At 36.5% G+C, this 17,748-nt stretch overlaps 1 protein-coding gene across 6 annotated transcripts in view; it reads left to right on the top strand.

Moving 5' to 3' along the window:
* UBE2V2 (ubiquitin conjugating enzyme E2 V2) overlaps positions 1-17,748 on the top strand; it is a 50,121-nt gene extending 32,373 nt beyond the window's left edge. For all 6 annotated transcript variants that reach the window (XM_070631651.1, XM_070631653.1, XM_070631654.1 and 3 more), the window contains 2 exons: positions 634-759; positions 15,323-17,748. In XM_070631651.1, coding sequence (XP_070487752.1) covers positions 634-759; positions 15,323-15,469 — 273 coding nt within the window. In that variant the 3' untranslated portion in view covers positions 15,470-17,748. The remainder of the gene's footprint in view (positions 1-633; positions 760-15,322) is intronic.

Raw genomic sequence — 17,748 nt, 5'->3', positions numbered from 1 at the left:
AACCACAAAGTTAATGAAGTAATGTAATATAATAAGAGGCATGAAATAATTATGTTGTATTGCTGTAAGATGGTATAATATGGTGTTTTCCCTTTTGCTGGAAGTTGTTGATTGTCGTATAAGTGGAGTAACCATATAGTTTATTCAACCAGATCCTTTTGAGAATGAAATGAAGCATTATTAATAATTAATACTGGGACATAGGAGTAAACAGAATTGTCTGGGACAAATGGAAACTTTTATATATGTGTGACACAAGTCCAGTAGTCCCTCCCCCCACAATGTAAACTTTTTAGTAAAATCTGAATTTAAATGCTTTATTTTTTCCTTTTAATTTGTGATAGACGTTATTTGTACCACAAAAAGCAAATTCTGATCATTTTGTTATTGCTTTGTATAATTATTTTAATTTTATAAAATCTCTACTTTTATGATGCTTGCCGCATTTTTTTTTACCGTATACGTCAATTAAATTTGAATGTAGAAAAGTAAATTCTTGATCACACACACAGTAATATCAAGTTCAAATTCATATTGTTCTTTTCCTCTTTATTAGCACTCGAATACTATTATTGAATTGAATTGAATAATATTGAATTGAATAATATTATTGAATATTATTTTGCCTTCCAGACAAATTATGAAAACAGAATATATAGCCTGAAAGTAGAATGTGGACCTAAATACCCAGAAGCTCCTCCATCAGTTAGATTTGTAACCAAAATTAATATGAATGGAATAAATAATTCCAGTGGAATGGTAAGTTAAAGTAGTCATTTCATTCTTATAATAACTATCATATATAGTCAGGAGGAAGTTAAAAACACAGGACCTTTGTTTAGCTGAAAGTCTAAATAAGTTTATCTTTTGTTGTTTTTCCCTTAAAAATCAACCTATCCTTTAAAAGATTTATGTACCAGCCTAGATAAATGTGATGGTAACACTTCTCTTAGGGTTTTAATCAGTTGCTTCAGTAATCACATTTCAGTTGAATATTTGGTGAAAAGATCATCGTTATTTCTCTTTGAATGCTGTTTTTCTTTAGGATTAAGGTACATTTGGTGAGATTAAAAGATGAATATTCATGAAGAGGGCGGTTTTCTTTGAGGAACAAGTATGTCTGTATTGGAATGAACAGTCATGGTTGAACATTGTTGTCTGTTTAAAGCAAATAAAGTGACATGTTCTTTCTGACTCACACAAGGAAGTTAGTGAAAACAGCTCAGTTTCTAATGTGAGTAGATTATTAGGTTCACATTAAGACTTTGAAGTCCAGGCTCTTGAAGTGCCATGTTGAGAGCACACTCACCTGCAGAATACATGTTAGGAAGCATAATGACATAATAATAATAAAGTGAACATCATCCATCTTAGGAAATAGAATGTTATGAATATCCTTACCTTCTTGTGTGTTCTTCCTCATCCCATCCCTGTGCTCCCTTTCCCCCGCAATGGTAATTGCATCTTGAAAATTTTCTTTTATATTCTCTTATTTTTCTTTATAGTTTTATCCAGTGTATCACATATGTATACCTATCCTTCCTGCCTTCCTCTTTCCTTCCTATCTATGTATCTATCTTACCATCTATTAAAAACCGTGAGTTTATACCAATACTTCCAATTCTATTCCAGTACCACAGAGTTTATTCCAAATTTCATCTTTTTCATGTTTGTAATTCCCTCCTCCACCTGTGAGAACCTGGCTCCCATCATCCCCAGTGTATTTACTTAAAGTTGCTCAATTTCCTCTGTATGTAACCATACTTCCGGCCACAAGTTGAGCCCTGGACACACAGCTAGCCCCTCACAAGCCTAGTACGCAGGCCCAAAGCAGGGCTCCAGATGGACTGGCGCCTACGTGCTCAATACACTGGATGAAAGCACAACCCTGACAGGAGGAGGGTGGAAAGATCATTAGAAATCTCAGCTCTGGACCTTCTGGGTCACTCCAAAACTTCCCTACTTGGTGTGTGCAAACTCAAAGCTGGGCCCTGGGAGTCTTCTCTGTCAGTCTGTCAATCTTTGTAATTTACCAGGAACATTTAGTGTATTTACATTTAATGTGCAGTATATTGCTATGTCCAGGTTTAAATAAATCATCTTGTTTTGTGGTTTCTGTTTTCCCACGTGATTCTTATTTCTTGCCTACTTTTGAAATGGTTGTCCTCAACTTTTAAAATTCTGTTTCTATTCTTTCATTGGTTATTCTAGAAATTGCAATGTGCATACTTAACTATTTCTGTGTTAAGTAACATTAAGAGATGTGATGGAAGCAGAATAATGAAACATTTTGAATTTACAGAAGGAATATTGTTTAGGGAATTCTTTTATGACAGGCAGCATTGCATTTATGAGGAAGACGTTCTTGTAAAATTTGTTGATCAGGAGTAGCTGTTCTCAACTGCTGATTTGATTTCATATTCTAGACTCTGGAAATTAAGTAATTAATGCTGGGTTCTGAGTTGCTGAGGGAGCTAGGAAATTAAGGATTAAATTTCAAAGCCACCTCTAACAAAAGTTTATCTCATCTCATGGACTTCTTGCCAATTTTTTGACATTTTGACTCCCTCTCTACCTCTTTTCCCTCAACCCATCTATCATCAAGTCATGTCAGTCTGTTGAAAATATAACCTGAGTCAGGTCTTATTTTTCTATTTACATTGCCACCAAATGAATGTTGGCTATCATCTTTTCTCTGGACCCTTGCAAAACCTCTCTAATTCTACTTATTTACCCCCTCCAATTTTTACAAAACAACTAGCCAGAAGGATCTTTCTAAAACACAAATTGTGTCATGTTACTTCTGTGCTTTAAAATCCTTTAGTGGCCTCAGCCACAATGTATGTGCTTTTTGCCATGGCTCATTGGGAGCCCACAGTGTGCACACTACCCTGAAAACCTTTCATTTGGCCTCAGGACTTTTGTACTTTCTGTTATCCCTGTCTGGACGTCTCCCCTACTTTGGCTAATCCTTACAGATCCTTCACTTCTGAGTGTAAATGTCACTTGCTCAGAGAAGTCTTTCCTGATGCCTGCATCTGAATTATGTTTCTCTTTGTTACTCTGTTACCTTCATTCTGTTCTGTTCTTTTGCAGCAATTACTATAAATTTATTATCATTTTTCTCTTTCTTTTTATTTTTGGTGTTTTTAAAAGCAATGTTTCTAACATGCAGGCACGTTTTAGAGAATGATGTAACCAACATTCTCCACCTAGTCTTGTCAAATCTTAACACTTTTTTCCTATTTGTAACAGATCTTTTTTTCTTTTAAAGAAAGACTACATTATAAATAGTTAACTTTGTGTGTATCTTTCCCAAGTTTCCCATTCCTCTTTCCTCAGCAGTAATACCATCTTGAATTTGGTGTTTATCATTTCCGTGTGTGAGGTGTTTGTTTTGTTTGTTTTTGTTTTTGAGGAAGATTAGCCCTGAGCTAATATCCACTCCCAATCCTCCTCTTTTTCCTGAGGAAGATTGGCCCTGAGAGCATATCCATGCCCGTCTTCTTCTACTTTATATGTGGCACGCCTGCCACAACATGGCTTGATAAGTGGTGGGGTAGGTCTGTGCCTGGGATTGGAACCAGCGAATCCTGGGCCGCCAAAGCGGAGTGCACAAACTTAACCACTGCACCACTGGGCCGGCCCCTCTGTGTGTGAGTTTTGTGCTTTTACTGTGCACATGTGTATATATCTCTATATTGTATCACCTTTGTATGGAATCATATGTCAGTGATTTTTGAGCTTCATTCATGTTGAGTCGTGTGAATTAGATTGTTCCTTTTTATTGTTTAATATTCTATTGTTCACTTGGTGGGCATTTAGATTGTTTTCAGTTTTCACTGAAAAGATTGCTACAGTGAACATTCTTATACAACTATTCTTGTACGCTAGGGTAGTGCTTCTCAGGACTGGGTATTTGCTGGTTTGTTGGTTGGTTCCAATATGTTGTGGATCAGTAGTTTTGTAAAATACAATAAAAATGAGTTACTAGAAAAATGAAATAAAGAAGACAAAATATAAGCCCAGATTTTTTTTTAAATAGAAAATTCTTTGTCAAATTGCTAGAACTCTCTAAATGCTTGCTTTTATTTACTAGGTTTGTCTTGTAATGGACCAGTAAAAATCAATTCAAGGCCTAGCATTGTTCCATGGAGCATGCTTTGAGTAGCACTGTTCTTAGGGCATACAGCCAGAAGTGGCATGTCTCCTGAGGTGTGGGGCTTGTCTTCAGCTTGATTGAATATTGTCAAGTTGCTCCCCATAGGGCTGTGTCCATGTCTGTCCCGCTAGCTGTGTGTAAGAGTACCCCTTGAATATATCCCACCAACACTTCATATTGTCAAGCTGGAATGGGGATTTGAAAACAGAAAAATAAATACTAATTTTAATTATTAGAGAGTGGAGGTATGTGTATAAAGGATTAGAAGTAGGGTGTATATATTGGACTTCAGTTTTTCTCTTGATTATTTTCTAAGAATTTAAGTTATTTTATAACTAGTAAATAAATAGCATGGAATTTCTCATTGACCATTGCTGATTATGCTGGGATGCTTTTATATATTTTGAGGTTATTTAAGTACCAGATGAATTATGAGTGTTGCTTTAGTAATTTTAGTTTATATTTGTTTAATACAACTAAGCAAAATTATTCCTTGTGGGTGGTTAGCACTGTAAAGCATGAATTACAGTGCTTTATGCTATGAGGTCTCAAATTTTGGAGGTTATTCTATATTATGAACTGATAAGGTGCAGATTTGTTCTGAAATGATATTTATTTTCCCATGCTCTTTTCTCCCTCCTCCCTCTTCTTCATCTTTTTTTCTCCCAATTTTTTGTGCACTCTTCATATTTCACAGGATTTGCAGTCACTTTTGTTTATTTAACTATCATTTAACATTACACGTGGAAGTGTTTGTTTCTGCTTTGGAAATAGTTTGGTATTCTCTCCATTTATAATCTGTTGTTGACTTAGGGAATTTATTTAAAAAGCCTAAGGGGGTTACTACTCCTTAAATTAAAGCATTAGAGGAAGCATTTTAAATACATCTTAACATTATAACATTCTTTTTATTGTTTCAGTTACTTGTAAGAGAAATATTTAAAAATTATTTTTCTTTTCTATTTTTAAACTGTTTTATTGTGGTATAATTCACATATCATACAATTCACTCAAAGTGTATAATTCACTGTTTTTATTATTAACAGATTTGTGGACTCATTACCACAATCTAATTTTAGAACATTTTGTCTCTTTCAAAGGAAACCCTGTACCCATTAGTTGTTACTTTCCATCCTACCTTCTCTACCCTAAACAGCCACTCGTAATCTACTTTGTCTTTATAGATTTGTCTGTTCTGAACTTTGCATATAAATGGAATCGTACAATATATGTTTTTTTGTGACTAGCTTCTTTCACGTAACATAATATTTTCAAGGTTCATCCATGTTGTAGTGTATATCAGTACTTTATTCCTTTTTATTGCTGAATAATAATTCCATTATATGATACCACATTTTGTTTTTCCATTCATCACCTGATGGATATTTGTTTTTTTCCAGTTTTGGCTATCATGAGTAATGTTGCTGTGAACATTTGTGTACAAGGTTTTAGTGGGCAAATGTTTCATTTCTCTTGGGTTTATACCTAGGAATGGAATTGCTGGTCATATGGTAACTCTGTTTAACCTTTTGAGGAACTGCCAGACTTTTTCAAAGGGGGCATACCATTTTACGTTCCTTCTGGTAGTGTATAAGAATTCGAACTTTTCCAGATTCTTTCCAACGCTTGTTACTGTCTTTTCATTATAGCCACCCTACTGGGTGTGAAGTGGTATTTCATTGTGGTTTTGATTTGCAATTCCCTGATTAGGCTAATGACGTTGAGTACCTTTTCACATGCTTATTGGCCATTTGTATATCTTCTTGGGAGAAATGTATATTCAGATCCTTTGTCTATTTTCTTAAAGCAGTTTAAAACAAAATTTTATCATCTCACAGTTTCTGTGGGCCAGGAATGTAGGTGCAGCTTTACTGAGTCCTGTGGCTCAGAGTCTCTCACAAGGTTCCAATCAAGATGTTACCCTGTGCTGTGGTCTCATCTGAATGCTTGACTAAGTAAGGATCCAATTCCAACCTCACTCATGTAGTTGTTGGCCAGATTTCTTTCTTTTTCTTTTTTTTTTCTGCTTTACCTTCCCAAACCGCCCCCCCACCCTGTACATAGTTGTATATCTTAGTTGCAGGTCATTCTAGTTGTGGGATGTGGGACGCCGCCTCAATGTGGCCTGACAAGCAGTGCCATGTTCGCGCCCAGGATCCGAACCCTGGGCCTCGTAAGCAGAGCGCGCAAACTTAACCACTCGGCCACGGAGCCAGCCCCCAGATTTATTTCTTTGTGAGTTTTTGGACTGAGGGCCTCATTTCCTTGCACACTGTTGTTGCCTGGAGACCACCCTTGGTTCACAAAAATACCATAGACTGGATAATTTACACAACAGAATTTTATTTCTTACAGTTTTGGAGGCTAGTAAGTCCAAGATCAGGGTGCAAGCATAGTTGGGTTTTGGTGAGGACCCCCATCCTGGATTGTGGATGACTGACGTCTTGCTCTGTTCTCACATCGAGGAGAGAGCAAGCTCTAGTCTCTTTCTCTTGTTAAAAGGACACAATCCCATCATGAGGGCTCCACCTTTATGACCTTATCTAAACCTAATTACTTCCCAAAGACCTTAGCTCCTAATACTGTTCCTGTGATGGTTAGGGTTTCAACACAGAATTTTGAGGGGAACACAAACATACAGTCCATGAGAGCTGTCTGCTACAATCCGCTTTTGCCTATATTTTAATTGAGATATTTGGTCTTTTATTATTGAGTTGTAAGAGTTCTTTAAATACTGAACAAGAGCCCCCCATCAAATATATGATTTGCAAGTATTTTATGCCATTCTGTGAATTGTCTCGTGGCTTTTCTGTAGGTATGGTTTGCAATGCAAATATTTAAAATTTTGATGTAGCCAGTTTACCTATTTTTTCATTTGTTGAATGCACTTTAGGTGTTATATCTAAGAAACCTAATGTCATGAAGATTTACCTGCTTTCTTCCAAGTGTTTTATAGCTTAGCTCTTAATTTATGTCCATGATCCATTTTGAGTTAACTTTTGTGTATGTTATAAGTTAAGGGTCCAACTTCATTCCTGTGCATGTAGGTATCCAGCTGTCCCAGTACCATTTATTGAAGACACTGTCCTTTCCCCATTGTGTATTCTTGGCACCCTTGTCAAACATCATTTGACCATATATGCATGGATTTATTTTTGGGCTCTCAATTGTATTCCATTGATCTATATGCCCATCTTTATGTAAGCACCACCATTTTCTGATTACTGTAGCTTTCTTTTTTTTAATTGAGTTAATGATAGGTTACAATCTTGTGAAATTTCAGTTGTCCATTATTGTCTGTCAGTCGTGTTGTAGGTGCACCCCTTCACCCTTTGTGCCCACCCCACACCCCACCTTTACCCTGGTAGCCACTAATCTGTTCTCTTTGTCTACATTTTTAAATTCCTCATATGAGTGGAGTCATACAGAGATTGTCCCTCTCTATCTGGCTTATTTCATTTAACATAATTCCCTCAAGGTCCATCCATGTAGTTGCAAATGGGACGATTTTGTTCTTTTTTAAGGCTGAGTAGTATTCCATTGTATATATATATACCACATCTTCTTTATCCAGTCATTAGTTAATGGGCACATAGGTTGCTTCCACATCTTGGCGATTGTAAATAATGCTGCAATGAACATTGGGGTGCATGGGACTTTTGGAATTGCTGATTTCAAGCTCTTTGGATAGATGCCCAGTAGGGGGATAGCTGGATTGTATGGTATTTCTATTTTTAATTTTTTGAGGAATCTCCATACTGTTTTCCATTGTGGCTGCACCAGTTTGCATTCCCACCAGCAGTGTATGAGGGTTCCTTTTTCTCCACAACCTCTCCAACATTTGTTACTTTTTGTTTTGGTTATTTTTGTCATTCTAATGGGTGTAAGGTGATATCTTAGTGTAGTTTTGATTTGCATTTCCCTGCTGATCAGCGATGATGAACATCTTTTCATGTGCCTATTGGCCATACGTGTATCTTCTTTAGAGAAATGTCTCTTCATGTCTCCTGCCCATTTTTTGATCGAGTTGTTTGATTTTTTTGTTGTTCAGTTATGTGAGTTCTTTATATATTATGGATATTAAGCCTTTGTCAGATGTATGACTTGCAAATATTTTTTCCCAATTAGTGGGTTGTTTTTTTGTTTCAATCCTGTTTTCCTTTGCCTTGAAGAAGCTCTTTAGTCTGATGAAGTCCCATTTGTTTACTCTTTCTATTGTTTCCCTTGTCTGAGAAGACATGGTGTCCGAAAAGATCCTTTTAATACTGATGTCAAAGAGTGTACTGCCTACCTTTTCTTCTAGAAGCCTTATAGTTTCAGGTCTCAGCTTTAGGTCTTTGATCCATTTTGAGTTTATTTTGGTGAATGGTGAAAAAGAATGGTCAATTTTCATTCTTTTACATGTGGCTTTCCAGTTTTCCCAGCACCGTTTGTTGAAAAGACTTTCTTTTCTCCATTGTAGGCCCTCATCTCCTTTGTCGAAGATTAGCTGTCCATAGATGTGTGATTTTATTTCTGGGCTTTCAAGTCTGTTCCATTGATGTGTGCAGCTGTTTTTGTACCAGTCCCATGCTGTTTTGATTACTGTAGCTTTGTAGTATGTTTTGAAGTCAGGGATTGTGATGCCTCCAGCTTTCTTCTTTTTTCTCAGGATTGCTTTAGCAATTCGGGGTCTTTTGTTGCCCCATATGAATTTTAGGATTCTTTGTTCTATTTCTGTAAAGAATGTCTTTGGGATTCTGATTGGGATGGCATTGAATCTGTAGATTGCTTTAGGTAGAATGGACGTTTTAATTAACTGTGTTTATTCTTCCAATCCATGTACATGGAATGTCTTTCCATCTCTTTATGTCGTCATCCATTTCTTTCAGGGAAGCCTTGTAATTTTCATTGTATAGGTCTTTCACTTCCTTAGTTAAATTCACAATGAGGTATTTTATTCTTTTTGTTGTAATTGTGAATGGTATTGTGTTCTTGAGTTCTTTTTCTGTTAGTTTGTTATTAGAGTATAGAATTGCGACTGATTTATGTAAATTGATTTTATACCCTGCAAACTTTGCTGTAGTTGTTGATTACTTCTTAAAGTTTTCCAATGGATTCTTTGGGGTTTTCTATATACAAGATCATGTCGTCTGCAAACAGCGAGTTTCACTTCTTCCCTCCCTATTTGGATTCCTTTTATTCCTTTTTCTTGCCTTATTGCTGTGGCCAAAACCTCCAGTAGTATATTAAATAAGAGTGGTGATAGAGGGCATCCTTGTCTCGTTCCTGTTTTCAGGGGGATGGTACTCAGTTTTTGCCCACTGAGTATGATGTTGACTCTGGGTTTGTCATACATGGCCTTTATTATGTTGAGGTAGTTCCCTTCTATCCCCATTTTGTTCAGAGTTTTTATCATAAATGGCTGTTGGATCTTGTCAAATGCTTTCTCTGCATCTATTGAGATGATCATGTGGTTTTTATTCCTCAGTTTGTTAATGTGGTGTATCACGTTGATTGATTTGCGGATGTTGAACCATCCCTGTGTCCCTGATATGAATCCCACTTGATCATGATGTATGATCCTTTTGATGAATTGCTGAATTCAAATTGCCAAAATTTTGTTGAGAATTTTTGCATCTATGTTCATCAGCGATACTGGCCTGTTGTTCTCCTTTTTCATGCTGTCCTTGTCAGGCTTTGGTATCAGCATGATGTTGGCCTCGTAGAATGTGTTAGAAAGTGTTCCATCCTCCCTAATTTTTGGAGTAGCTTGAGAAGGATAGGTTTTAAATCCTGTCTGAAAGTTTGGTAGAATTCCCCAGGAAAGCCGACTGGTCCTTGGGTTTTATTCTTTGGGATGCTTTTGATTGCTGTTTCAATCTCTTTCCTTGTGATTGGTCTGTTCAAATTGTCTGCTTCTTCCTGATTAAGCTTTGGGAGATTGTAGGAGTCCAAGAATTTATCTATTTCCTCTAGGTTATCCATTTTGCTAGCATATAGTTTTTCATAGTATTCTCTTATAATCTGTTGTATTTCTGCGGAGTCTGTTGTTATTTCTTCTCTTTCATTTCTGATTTTGTTTATTTGAGCTTTCTCTCTTTTTTTCTTTGTAAGTCTGACTAGGGGTTTGTCAATTTTATTTATCTTCTCAAAGAATCAGCTGTTTGTTTCATTGATCCTTTCTACTGCCTTTTTTGTTTCAGTAGCATTTATTTCTGCTCTGATTTTTATTATTTCTCTCCTTCTGTTGACTTTGGGATTTGTTTCTTCTTCTTTCTCTCATTCAGTTAGGTGTAGTTTAAGATTACTCATTTGAGATTTTTCTTGTTTGTTAAGATGTGCCTGTATTGCGATGAATTTCCCTCTTAATATAGCTTTTGCTGTATCCCATATGAGTTGGTATGGCATGTTATTGTTTTCATTTGCCTCCAGGTATCTTTTGATTTCTTCTTTAATTTCTTCAGTGATCTATTGCTTGTTCAATAGCATATTATTTAGTCTCCACATCCTTGTGCCTTTCTCAGCTTTTTTCTTGTAATTAATTTTTAGCTTTATAGCATTATGATCAGAGAAGATGCTAGTTATTATTTCAAGTTTTTTAAATTTGTAGAGGCTTACCTTGTTTCCCAACATATAGTCTATCCTTGAGAATGTTCCATGCACAGTTGAGAAGAATGTGCATTCTGCTGTTTTTGGGTGAAGTGTTCTATATGTCTATTAAGTCCAACTGTTTTAGCTTTTCGTTTAGCTCCACTGTTTCTTTGTTGATTTTCTGTCTGGATGATCTGTCCATTGATGTCAGTGGAGTGTTGAGGTCCCCTGCTATTATTGTGTTATTTTTGATATCTTCTTTTAGGTTTGTTAATGGTGGCTTTATGAACTTTTGTGCTCGTGTGTTGGGTGCATAGATATTTATAAGCGTTATTTCTTCTTGAAGTGTCCCTTTGATCATTATGTTTTGGCTGTCTGTGTCTCTCTTTACCTGCCTTATCTTGAAGTCTGTTTTGTCTGATATAAGTATTGCGACACCTGCTTTCTTTTGTTTGCTATTAGCTTGGAGTATTGTCTTCCACCCCTTCACTCTGAACCTGTGTTTGTCCTTGGAGGTGAGGTGTGTTTCCTGGAGGCCACAAGTTGTTGGATCTTGTTCTTTAATCCATTTGCCACTGTATGTCTTTTTATTGGAGAGTTCAATCTGTTTACATTGAGGGTGAGTATTGATGCATGAGGGCTTAACGCTGTCATTCCGTTGCTCGTTTTCTGGTTTTCCTGTGTTTCGTTTCTCGTCCTGTGTGTTTTAGCCTACCCGTTGACTTCTGCAATTTCTTATGCTGGGTTTCTTAGATTTTTCCTTATTTATGTTTTGTGTGTCTGTTCTGTTTTTTAGTGTAGTGGCTACCCTGAAGTTTGTATTCAGAATCTCGTGTACAACATAGTCTATTTTCTGGTGGTCTCTTACTTCCTTAGCCAGACTGTTTCAGTCCCTTTCCTCCTCCCCTCCTAAGTTATTATTTTCATCTCTTATTCCAACTTGTCTTGTGAGTTTGTGGTTAGAGTGATAAGATTGTCTTTGCTTTGGTGATTTCTTTCCCTTTATCCTAATGCTATAGTTCAATATTTGCTATCCTATTCTGATTCTATTTGTCTCCCTACTCTGTGTTTTCTGAACCCTTTCTCCCTTTTTTTTGTTTTTTCAGGTATGAGGGTCTTTTTGAGGATTTCTTGGGGGGTGGTTCTTGTGGCTACGAAGTCCCTTAGCTTTTGTTTGTCTGGGAAAGATTTAATTTCTCCCTCATATCTGAAGGATATTTTTGCTGGATATAGTATTCTTGGCTGAAGATTTTTTCCTTTAAAGTTTTGAATATATCATTCCAATCTCTCCCAGCTTCTAAGGTTTCTGTAGAGAAATCCACTGAAAGTCTGATAGCGGTTCCTTTGTAGGTTATTTTCTTCTGCCTTGCTGCCCTGAGTATTCTTCCTTTGTCATTCATTTTTGCCATTTTTACTATTATATGCCTTGCAGTAGGTCTTTTTACATTGACAAATCTAGGAGATCTGAAAGATTCCTCCGCACACGTTTCTCTCTCAATCCCTACATTTGGGACGTTCTCATCTTTTATTTCATTGAGCACACCTTCTGTTCCATTTTCCTTTGCCACACCCTCAGGAATTGCGATTATTCTTAAGTTGCATTTTCTCATTGAGTCATCTATTTCTCAGAGATTTTCTTCTGATTTTTTAAATTCTTAGTTCTCTTTCTTTCTCTGTCTGGAGCCATTCAGCCTATCTGTCTTCGATTATGCTAATTTGCTCCTCTATGGGGTCTACACAGGCATTCAGGAAATCCATATTCTGTTTTATCTGATCCATTGTATTTTTCGTCTCTAGTATATCTGATTGATTCTTCTGTATAGTTTCAATCTCTTTTGTGAAGTAACTCAGGAACTCGTTGACTTGTTTTTCTGTATTTCTATTTACCTCATTGAGTTTTTTGATGATAGCTATTTTGAACTCATCTTCACTTAGTTTACGTATTTCCAAGTCTTCAGGACATACTTTTGTGTTTTTATTGTTTTCCTTGTGGACTGGAGCTTTTATAAATTGCTGGATGGTAGAAGAGCGGTTTTTGTGCATTATGCTATTATTCGGTTGCAGTTACAGCCTGTTGCCACTAGATGGGGGTCAAGAGCTGTGCGTTCTGAGCCCTCTGCCTTCAGCCTGGATGGTTGTGCACAGCGTGGGTTGGGGGAGGAGGGGCACTTTCTCTTGCGCACAGACCTGGATTCTGATCAGCTCTTGCTCTCTGGTTTCCCGGGGCCCTGGCTTGATGGGGTCCCCCCACGCGAAAGCTTTCCCTGTTTGAGGGTTTCTCCTGCATGGGTCTGTGGGAGTTCTGGACGATCCTGCGGATGCGCAGCCCCTCACCTACTCCTTCCCTCACTGGTGGCAGTGATCCCCTTCTCTAGGGGAGGGAGCGAAGTTCTCTCTTACCCCATTCCAGCTCCTTCGAGGCGGCTCCAGTCTCTCCACCCTCCATCATTCGGCTGCTGTGGGTCTCTGATGATTTCTCTTATTATGATTTTGTCTTTTGGCCGGAAAACAGTTGCTCTTTTTGGTTGTAACTTGGTGGGGAGAGAGTCCCGGGTGAGCTCATACCGCCATGTCGCTGTCATCACTCCTACTTCCATTGATTACTGTAGCTTTGTAAGTAAGTTTTGAAATTGGAAAAATTTTGTTGTTCTTTTTCATCTTGCTTTGGCTATTCTGGGTTCCTTGTAGTTTCATATGAATTTAGAGTCAGCTTGTGCATTTCTGCAAAAGAAAAAAGGGTAGTTGAAAGTTTGATAGAGATTGCATTATATCTGTAGATCATTTGAGTTGTATTGTTATCTGAATATTAAATCTTCTGATCCATGTACATGGAATGTCTTTCCATTTATGTAGGTCTTTAATGTGTCAACAATATTTTATAGTTTTTAGTGTCCGAGTCCTGTAGTTGTTTTGTTAAATTTATACCTATCTATTTTATTCTTTCTTACTCTGTGGTAAATGGCATTTTTTTTGGTGAGGAAGATTGGCCCTGACCTAACATCTGTTGCATATCTTCCTCTTTGTGCTCAAGGAAGATTGTTCCTGAGCTAACATCTGTGCCAATCTTCCTCTATTTTCTGTGTGGGATGCCACCACAGCATGGCTTGATGAGTGTTGTGTAGCTGCGCACCTGGGATCCATACCTGCAAACCCCAGGCTCCTGAAGTGGAGCATCTGAACTTAACCACTGTGCCACCAGCCCAGCCCCTGTAGCATTGTTTTCTTAATTTTATTTTCAGATTATTCATTGCAAGGACACAGCCATAGTTTTTGTATATTTGTCCTGTATCCTGCAGCCTTGCTGTACTTGTTTATTAGCTCTAATAGTTTCTTTAATGGATACCTTAGGGTTTTCTGTATACAAGATCATGTCATCTGCAAACAGAAATAATTTTACTTCTTTTCTTTTCAATCTGGTTACCTTTTACTTCATTTTCTTGCCTGATTGCCTGGCTACAACCTCCAGTATTGTGTTGAATAGTAGTGATGAGAGCAAACATCCTTCTCTTCTTCCTGATCTTAGAGGAAAACATTCAGTCTTTCATCATTAAGTATGATGTTAGCCAGATATTTTCTGTAGATGCCCTTTATTAGGTTGAGGTAGTTCTCCTCTATTCCTAGTTAGTTGAGTGTTTTTATTCTGAAAGGTTGTTGGGTTTTGTCAATGCTTTTTTGTGTCTATTGAGACAATCATGCTTTATTCTCTATTTTATTAATATGGTATATTACACTGACTGACTTTTAAAATATTGAACGAACCTTGCATTTCTGGGATAAATCCCACTTGGTTAAGATGCATGTGGACGTCTCATTTTCCAACTTTTCCTCTGAAGTATTTTGATCACCTTCCTGTTAGCCCTATTATTGCCTCCCCAGGATGCAGAGATGTTAAACAGTTGACACTGATTATTTTTGACAAATGCCTAGGGTGGACGTGGAGGCGGAGGTGGGTGGGTAGGTAATAGGCGATACTTAGTGGGTGAGTGCTAAGGTCAGATAAAGACAAACCCTGTTGGAGTTTTCCAGGAAACCACCAGACAGGTCAAGTGATGACAGTTGTCTGGGAATGAACCTTTGAAGGAGCTCCAACCCCATTATGTCAGTCTCCCACAGTGGAAGATTTATTTAGTATAATGCAGAGAATACATCGGAAAGAGAAATCTGAAAGCAGAGATCAGGTTCACAGCTCTTTTCTAAACCCCCTGAGAAAATTGCTCAGATTTTGGGTAGCGGCATTGGAAATGGAGAGCAACCTTCCAACCTTATCAAGAAGGCATTGTAAATACGTTTACAATGTAGTTATTTAATATAATGTTTATTTCTGATGACCAAAGTTCACGACGTGTTTATTGTAAAATACAGAAAAGTGCGTACACAAAAAAGACACACATTTTTAGGAAACACCTGTTAAAGAAGGAATATTTTCCATAAGTTTTATATGAACCTGTAGTTTTAAAATGTTCACTTTTGTGAAAATAGAGCCAGGCTATGAATTTTTAAAAGCGCTTCTTATTAAAGTATGTTTAATAAATTGGTGCCATAGTGCTTTAAACTTGGTAGTTAATTTTATTCTTTCGTCTCTTTCAGGTGGATGCACGGAGCATACCAGTGTTAGCAAAATGGCAAAATTCATATAGCATTAAAGTTGTACTTCAAGAGCTAAGACGTCTAATGATGTCCAAAGAAAATATGAAGCTTCCACAGCCACCAGAAGGACAAACATACAACAATTAATTTAGTGGATCTCAAACTTGTCTTAAATCAACAATCTTCTACTCATGTTAGTGTCTTGATTAAATATCACAATTCAGAATACCTACATATTAAGTAAAAGAATTCCAGCTGGTAAACGTGACCTGGACATTTGTAAGAATATATTTAATATATGTACACCCATTATGTTTTTAGGTAACAGGAGGAAAAATGCAGCACAAATTTTTTTTCTCTTGTTAATGAACTGTCATTTAAGCATCAACCTGGAGTACTCACAATAGAATTCAGATTCACAAGATGGAAGCATGGCGAGAAGTGTCAGATGGCTGTGTAAGCATGTGTGTTTCTGAAAAGTAAAAATCTCAAGAAGGAAAAGCAGAAATGGCATGCTTTATCCATCTTGCTTAGTGAAAGAGCTTCAGTTGAAATTGTCTAAAGTAGCAGGTACAATGAATAGTGTCACAAATTGTGTTAATTTTTGAAGCGGTGTGGGTGCTGACTACTAGTAGTATCAAAAATATGTTCAGGATTGTTTTGATACCTGTATTTATAATTAAAAAAAATGTCATAGAGGAGGTCGATGAATTTCTGTTAAAAGCTGTTCCTGTGTGTTACATTTAACAGACATGGCAAACATTTGTTTACAGTCTTTGTTTGACAAACCATGCATTTAAGTTTAAGTGAAATCAACAAAAAGGAAATAAGTGTATGAATATGTGATTTTGAGATTAAAGATAGTCTTAAAATGTAAATAAAATGTGGAACATGTCCTCAGAAACCGTGCCATTTCTATTATATTGATGTGATATATGTACAGTACCTTGCTGAGGTAGCAAAAATTGGAATTATTGTAGCTTTTCATCTATACACACCTTTTATTATTTATCCTATTTTGTATACCTCTTGTGAATTGGAATTTGCAGAGTATTTCAGAGAACAGATTGCCTAATTAGTTTAATTTCTTCTTTGGAGAAGGAGGAATCCCAGGTATTATATTTTGAGTTTGATTTCACCAGAAATGTTATTAAAAACTTTGAATAATGCTAGTTTTCATAGAATTAATAGACTGCAAATTATCCAAATATACATTCTGTTTTTTCTTTGTAACATTATTTTTCTTTATTTTTTTGTGACATTTCTTCTCCCAATGCTTTTAATACTAACTGGGATTAATTTTATCCATTCCGCTTATCCTCTACTTTGGCAAATATGTAATTCTGAATTGAAAATTCATTTGTATTCTGCTTTTACCAAAGTGACTTGAGGCTTTAGGCCACTGTTTTTCATTTCAAAGCACTGGATATACTACTTTGTTGAAAATACTCTTTTCTCATGAATTCACTGAAGAAAATAGAAAGGTGGTCAGGTAACAAGGACAGATTTCTCAAATGTGCCCTGACGTATTTTTGTCAAGTTCACTCAAAGTTAAAGCTCTGAGCTACCTTTTCTTGGTCAATAATACATTAAAGTCAGTGACAGTTTGTCTAAACTTATTAATTTCAACATGGCTATTCTAATTATCAAAGATGTTTAAAATGCTTTAAAAGAACACATAGAGAATATATACAGACAACTTAATGCATGTGTAATTTATTAAAGTAGGTTTTAAATTAACTGTTACCTTGGAATACATTCTTAAAAATTTCACATGGTTGGAGATTAAGTTGAATTACACTGACATCATATGTTAAGAGTCTGATGGTTACTGATGGTCTAAATTAATATCTCTAATGACTTCTTTTCCACCTTGAAAATGTATCTTGTCGTACCTGGGAGCTAATAACCATTTGAACACTGTTAAATTATTTATATATTGATGGGCTGAGAATCTGGGTACCTTGATCTCTTGTTGTCTTTCCTTTCCCTGTATCTACTTTTGTGAAGGTTTATTTTTCCCAGGTTTATGTTGTCTGAGTCAGCCCTATAATGTTTATTTCTCCTCTTTTGTTTTTGCGACTATGTATCTCTGCAGAAATCTGCATCCCAGTTAGCCAATTTCCAAAGCAGAATCCATTTTGTATGTCACAATCAAGATGTACATGGCAATCTAAGATACACTGGTTGGTTACCGGAGGAGTTAATATAGAGCCGTTCTTTATTATGGTAACATTTCTAAGATGGCAGTTTTGAAGCAACTTTTCCTTTGTTTTGTAAAGTGGCTAAGGTTGTAGGAGTGTGTGGTATTAGTTTAAATGAACTGTAAAATTGCTTTTGAATTTGTTTAAAAGGCTATAAGGTGAGACCCTAGGGGATGATCATATATTAATAAAGATTACAAAAATAAAATTTTTGTCCTATTA

This window comes from Equus przewalskii, chromosome 8 (assembly GCF_037783145.1).
Source record: "Equus przewalskii isolate Varuska chromosome 8, EquPr2, whole genome shotgun sequence".
Taxonomy (NCBI): Eukaryota; Metazoa; Chordata; class Mammalia; order Perissodactyla; family Equidae; genus Equus; species Equus przewalskii.
The sequence above is the reverse complement of the archived record's forward strand: the minus strand, read 5'-3'. Positions and strand labels throughout refer to the sequence as shown.